At 36.4% G+C, this 7,340-nt stretch overlaps 1 protein-coding gene across 4 annotated transcripts in view; it reads left to right on the forward strand.

The window, feature by feature from the left end:
- The first annotated feature begins 635 nt into the window (after positions 1 to 635).
- Positions 636 to 7,340, forward strand: part of LOC107562918 (ceramide synthase 2-like) — a 30,714-nt gene continuing 24,009 nt past the window's right edge. For 3 of the 4 annotated variants that reach the window (XR_001606051.1, XM_016247696.1, XM_016247677.1), the window contains exon 1: positions 6,635 to 6,858. Coding sequence is in view for 2 of the 4 variants with exons in the window: in XM_016247696.1 (XP_016103182.1) it covers positions 6,717 to 6,858 (142 nt within the window). In the remaining 2 variants the exon portion in view is untranslated. Of the gene's footprint in view, positions 708 to 6,634; positions 6,859 to 7,340 lie in introns of those variants that run through there. The other variant, XR_001606053.1, reaches the window with a different exon arrangement.

The raw sequence follows: 7,340 nt of genomic DNA on the forward strand, positions 1-7,340 counted from the left end.
AAATAATACTAAAAATGCTAAATAATACTAAAACACTGGTGCCACCATAACATGAATGAATTGCATTTTTTGAGTGATTCGGATAAACTGATTCACAAAGCATTTGGAAATCACTTGACTGTAAGAATTTTTGGCCACGTCCAAAATCACATACTCGGAGTAGGATAAGTAAGTAATTAATTAGCAACCATTAAAATGTAAGTAAGTTATATATAAGTTCTCAGTTGCCATTCACAAATCTTCTCCATTGTGCTCATGGGTCCATCGGATGCACACTTTAGAATCTCGCCAGAAACAGTAGCTCACCCGGGACTTTTTGCCTACTGTTTTCAGACACACTACTCTGCTCATTTGCTACTATATATTACTACTATATATAAGGGAAGTATGCAATTTCAGATGCAGCCTTTCTAGTTTCTAATTCCTAGTGCTTAACCTCGGCTCATATTTAATAACACATGCCATTTAAGGAAGTTCACCAGCAGAGGGTGACGTATCCCTGCAAAATTCGTGTCTTTCCTGTGTTTTTCAGGATCTCAGAGTGACATTGACGTCTGTGGGTGTTTAACAGAGCTCATGTCATTCCTCCAGTGTCACGGGACTCTGGTGTCTCCAGACGCTCACAGCTGCTCCTGGGCGTCTGAACAGGATGACGACATGATGGAACCAGCCAAGATTTTGATTGGATTGTATTTATATCAGAAAAGGTTTGGAATTGGTTTTATACATCCTGTTATAATGGAACTGTACAAAAATCTGTGTTTCTTCCAACTGATATGGGTAATTCTGAGACAGCATTACTGAAATTAAATGTATATTTTTGAATGTATATATGCTCAAAGGTAAATATTGTAAAAAATATTTTTTACAATATTTACTCAAATGTCGGTAAGATTTCTTCCAAAAAAAAAAGTCTGTTCTGCTCACCAAGGCTGCATTTATTTGATCAAAAATACAGCAAAAAGGTAAACAATTTAAAAGAACTCTTTTGTATTTGAATATATTTTTAAATCTAATTTATTCCTGTGATCAAAGCTGTATTTCAGCCAGTCTTCAGTGTGACATGATCCTTCAGAAATCATTCTAATATGCTGATCTGCTGCTCAGGAAACATTTCTTAAAATTATCATTATTATGTTGAAAACAGTTGTGCTGCTTAATATTCTTATGAAAACTGATACATTTTTCTTCAGGATTCATAGATGAATAGAAAGTTCAAGAGAACAGCGTTTAGTTGAAATAGATTTATTTTTGTAACCATTTAAATGTTAAAAATATTCAATTGAATGGATCCCTGCTGAATAGAAGTATTATTTTTTTCGTTAACACTTTACGATAAGGTTTACATTAGTTAACATGAACTAAGAATTAAATTAACAATACTTCTACAGCATTTATGAATTTTAGTTCATATTAATTTCAGCATTTACTAATGCATTATTAAAATCACAAGTTGTGTTTGTTAACATTAGTTAATGCACTGTGAACCAACATGAATGACTGTATTTTCATTAACTAACATTAACAAAGATTAACAGTGTAATAAATGTATTGTTCATTGTTTGTTCATGTTAGTTAATACATTAACTAATGTTAACAAATGACACCTTATTGTAAAGTATTACCATTTACCATCTATCTATCTATCTATCTATCTATCTATCTATCTATCTATCTATCTATCTACATATAGTTTAGGGACCAATTCTCACTCTTAACTAGTTGCTTATTTACATGAATATTACTAGCATATTTGCGGTTTATTAGTACTTCTAAAGCTCATATTAATGCCTTATTTTGCATGACCATATTCTAGATCACTTAATCATACCCCATATCTAAACTTAACAACTACCCAACTAACTATTAATAAGCAGAAAATTAGGGGTTAATCGAGGCAAGGCAAGGCAAATTTATTTATATAGCACATTTCATACAAAATGGTAATTCAAAGTACTTTACATAAAAGAAAGTAAAATAATCATAAAAAATAATCACAACAATAAAACAAGGAATACAACAATAAATGTATGTTATAATACAATAAAACAACAGATGGAGGAGGGTTTTGGCCCTGGCGTTGTGGGAGCTCTCACAGGAGGAGGACGACGAGCTGGGCCCACAGGCTTTGGTGGTTGTGGGGCCTGCCATTTTTTTGTTGATATCTGGGGGCTTGCAGCAAATGAGTGGGAGAGTTTGGTCCCAGCATACACCAGCTCCTCCATTTTCTGTGAGAAACTTAGAAGTGGAGATGCTGGAGAGAGGGATAATGTGTCTGGTGAGATGGGCTCTGGCTCTGGTGTTTCCGGTGGCTGAAATATGTTGTCCTGGCTGTTTTTCAGAAAGTTGTCCTTGGGTGCTGAGTCTTGGAGCTGTTCTGATACGTCACAGTCTGTCTGTGACGAGCTCTGTGGGCAGGGCTCAGCCGGGATGGTGTCCACGAGCAGTGCTTGTTGTGGCTGCGTGGTGTTATCAGTGTCCTTGTGGGATGTGTCAACCACATGATGACTCCGAAGCTGATATGAAGTCCTGTGGTCACTAGGGTTGGGTATCGTTTGGGTTTTTTACGATACTGGTGCCAAATTTATACTTTTAAAATGTTACCGGTGCCTGAACCGATACTTACATTTTTTCCCCCCAAAATAGGATGGATTGGCCATTACTGAGTGCTATAAACACATTTAATGTCTGTTTCATTCATACTGGACGCCAGAGGGCGCCTTCGCGCAGAAACTCCACGTGCATCACAGAAGGAATAGAACTCAGGAAATCCCTATAGGCATTGCTATCCCTGTAACTGAATAAACAGAAGATATAAACGTTTTGAATGATAAAACACAATAAACAATAAACACTTGACTGCAACAATGTATAGTTTATCTGTGTTATTCAAGCCATCTTTGGTATTTTCATCATAATTAAGTATATTTATAATCCATTGCTAATCGACATAGCCTTTTTACCATATGATTTTTACAGTATAGAATAGTGTTTCCCAACCGGGGTGCCGTCTGTCGAGAGCAGGGGTGCCGTGTAAAAAATCATTTTTTAATATTTTTAAATTGCTAAAATGTTCAAAAAAAGCATCTATTATATAATATCCATTTCTGATGTAGCCAATAATTAGAGATGGACCGAAATTTCGGCTGCCGAAAATTAGTTCACCGCTCAGGATTCACTTTCACGTGGTGTGACGCTCTGCGTATTATCCCGCTCTATGTGTGTGCGCTTCGCTCAGTCGCTCCACTCGTATACCGCTCATGCGAATCGGAACAGCAAAGTCCGCTCAAAAATCGAGCCGACAGGAAACATGGATGTAGTACAGTATTGTTTCTGTCTGCAATAGCCCTACTGTGTTGTAACATGGTGTGGTATATGGGCAACTCTGGTAACGCTGCCCTCTCATTCATTGATCTGCTAACCGTTATGCTCGCGTGTTCTGATAATAACAGCTTTCTGGGACCAAACATTATTTGGATAATTGGTAAAAAAAAAAAAAAAAAAGTTAAATATCTTAACCCTACTGTTAGACCTACCTGAAAAAATAAAAAGCACTTTATTCAATTCGAAGGCCTGTCGTTATTTTTTTTATTTGTGCTATCATTATTAATTTCTTTATTTGTTCTTATTTTATTACTGACTGCTTACTTGTCATTTTTTATTCAATTCAAATCTCGTGCTACTGCACCAAAATTACCCCACTGTAAAATAAAAAATCACTGAGTGAGCAAAAATTTGTTAGTTAGATTAGATAGCTAGTTATAATGGTAATTAAATAATGTTTACGTATGTATAAAAGCCTACATTAAAATCTGTCATATAAATTGGTCTCTTCATTAGAAATTAGCCTACTGATTGCCACCATTGATGGACAAAATGTTTTAATAATATTAAAAATATCTGTATGACATTATATTCTGCAGTTCTTCCCTGTTGTACCGAATATCTATACTTTTCAAATGATCATATCCAAGTTAGAAATTCAAATATTGTGACAAAATTTATTTTGTAGGGTGCCACAAGTTTGCTAAAATTTCCAAAGGGTGCTGTGACTAAAAAAAGGTTGGGAAACACTGGTATAGAACATATTTTCTGCCTCATTCTGTGACAAGCCATATCAGATCACAAAAGGAAGCAGTTGTGGAGTAAAAACGTTATAGTGTTCTCTTTTGTTGGACAACAGGTTTAGAAACGCTTCTCATTGCAAGTCATTAAAAGGGAAGTTTAGCTTTAGGCATTTTAATTTAAGAATGTTTAGCTTAGCTAGCTAACAGTATCTATAGATATATCTATAGGTATACCTGCTGCCGTTCATGAATTTTCTCAGTCGGGAAATTATTTTTCACGTGTGGTGCCGGTGATCCTTATATCCGTTTTGGAGAACCAGAGAACAAATATTTCAATCGATCGCTCAAGTATTTAAGTGGCACTGAAATGAGGCACTGAAATCTGCGTTCTGATTCAGTTCTAATCTAGTACATACTGGTTACATAGGTACCGGTACCTATGGTCGGGTGGTTTGGCACACACTACTGAAGGATGATGGAGGGAGAAGTAGATATTGTCCTTTAGCACTCTTGCACCAAGTTTGTTTGGATGGAGGCCATCCAGTTTAAACGGTTGTCTATGGCCCCAGAAAAGAAACCTGAAAATGTGTGTCTGCCCCCATCCAACCTGACAGCTTGAGAGGTGAGGAGAAAAATGGCAGAAAATTGACAAATGCTTATGTGCAAATCTTGACGCATCATACCCCAAAATACTTGAGGCTGTAAAGGTGCTTCAGCTAAGTACTGAATACTTATGCAATGTACTTATTTCAGTTTTTTTAATTGAGGGAAAACTCTTAATAGTTATATGTCCCCTAATCCAAGTTTTACCATCTTAACAAATAAAAGTTATTATTAAAAGTATATATATATATATAGAGAGAGAGAGAGAGAGCATGCATGTTAGCAACCTACCTTCATTTATTTCACATTTTGTTATGTTGCTGCCTTATGTTAAACTGCTTGTTATTAATTTTTTTCCACATCAATCTACACACCATACACCATAATGACAAAGCAAAAACAAAACTGTCACAACTGTCACTGTCACCTCTTTCAGGTGAAGCACACTCTTTCAAGCTCTTTCAGGTTGGATGGGGGCAGATGCACATTTTCAGGTTTCTCCAGAATTATTTGATTGGGTTCAAGCTCATGCTCTTGCTGAGCCACTCAAGGACATTCACAGAGTTGTCTGTAAGCCACTCTTGCTGTGTGCTTACGGTCATTGTCCTGTTGGAAGGTGAGCCTTCTGCCCAGTCTGAGGTTCTGAATGCTCTGGACTGGGTTTTCATTAAGGCTAACTCAATATTTTGGTGCATTGAGCTTTTCTTCTACTCTGACGAGTTCCTCAGTCCCTGCCGCTGAAAAACAGCTCCACAGCATGACGCTGCTACCAGCACACTTTACTTTTGGGATGGCACTCTTCAGGTGATGAGCGGAGCTGGTTTCCTTCAACATGATGCTTGGAATTGAGGTTCATTAGACCAGAGAATCTTGTTTCTCACGGTCTGAGGGTCCTTCAGGTGCTTTTTTTTATTTTCAAATTCAATGTGTGTTTTCATGTGTCTACACGGAGTAGAGGATTGAGTCTTGCCACACCGACATAAAGCCCATATCGGTGGAGTGTTGCAGTGATGTTTGTCCTTCTGTAGGTTTCTCCTAACTCCACATATGATCATGGAGCTCAACTAGAGTGACCATCAGGTTCTTGGTCACCACTCGAACCAAAGCCCTTCTCCATTAATTGCTCAGTTTGGCCAGGAGGCCAGCTGAGTCCTGGTTGTTTCAAACTTCTTCCATTATGGATAATGGAGCCTACGTGATTCTGTGACCCTTCAATGAAGCAGATTTTTTTTCTGAACTCTTCCCCAGATGTGTGGTTTGATGCAGTCCTGTTTCTGAGCTCTACAGGCAGTTCTTTTGACGTCATGGCTTGGTTTTTGCTCTCATATGCATTATCAGTAGACCTTTTTTAAGATGTGTGTGCCTTTCCAAATCATACCCATTCAACTGAATTTGCCACAGATTAACTTCACTCGAAGTGCAATAATATCTACAAGCAATATGAATGCTCCTGAGCTAAAATTCAGCTGTCCCAGATAAGGGTATGAATACTTACACAATGGAATCATTTAAGTTTTTTTATTTTTAATAAATTTTCGAAGATGTTAAAAACCATTTTTTTGCTTTGCCATTATGGTGTATGGAGTGTAGATTGATGTGAAAAAAGTCATTTAAAGCAATGTAACATAAGGCAGCAACATAACAAAACATAAAAAAATGAATACTTTTGCAAGGCACTATATAAATATATTATATGTATATATATATATATATATATATATATATATATATATATATATATATATTAAAAAGTTATGATTAAATATATAAGTTAAGAATATGTCTAAACACAAAAGTAAGTTCATGACAAATATTTATTATTAAATATATAAGTTAAGAATGTCTTAACACATAAAAGTAAGATAATGACAAATATTATATGTCAAATATATAGAGACGTGTTTCCTTGAGTACTGTGTCCGCTACCTGAAGTTTCTCCGCGAGGACCAGACGGCCTTCTCTAGCTCTTGTCGTCATATTGAAGATTGTGATGGTGCTGGAAGAAGAACCGATCCTTCCTTTCAAGCTCCTTCTGCTGTTTCAGAAATGCTGGATGTTGTTCCCTACACTAGATCGTCAACAGGTAACGATGTCCCACGACTGGCTGATTATGGGAGCTCAGACGAATCCGAGGAGGCAGAAGAGCGTGTTCCTGACAGGAACTCTGGGAATACTGAGGCAGATTCTGGTAGGACTCAATCTGGAATGGTGCAGACTGAACATGCATCTGATTCTCTGCTGGGTAAAGTGTTTGTGTGTCTTATGGACTTGAGGACCGCTGTAACCAGACTACATAACAGGGGTCTCTTCCCCTACAACCCTACCTCACTTCTAAAACTGCTAAACAGCATTGAACCCCAGAGAAACACGCTTAGTTAGCTTTGACTTAAAGCTAATGATCAAGGATAGATTACTGATCAGAAATGTCAACCTGTTATGACCTCCTCGATTAATGCAGTGAATAAACATACGTCACTGAACCAAAAAAATCATTTTTGCATCAAAATTATTGTTATGGAAGGATTTAATAGATTGAATTAAATAAATATATGGTGGAATGATAAAATACAACATGGAATGCTCGATTTAATATATATATATATATATATATATATATATATATATATATATATATATATATATATATATATATATATATATATATATATA

This window comes from Sinocyclocheilus grahami, unplaced genomic scaffold (assembly GCF_001515645.1).
Source record: "Sinocyclocheilus grahami isolate Dianchi unplaced genomic scaffold, SAMN03320097.WGS_v1.1 scaffold24.1, whole genome shotgun sequence".
Taxonomy (NCBI): domain Eukaryota; kingdom Metazoa; phylum Chordata; class Actinopteri; order Cypriniformes; family Cyprinidae; genus Sinocyclocheilus; species Sinocyclocheilus grahami.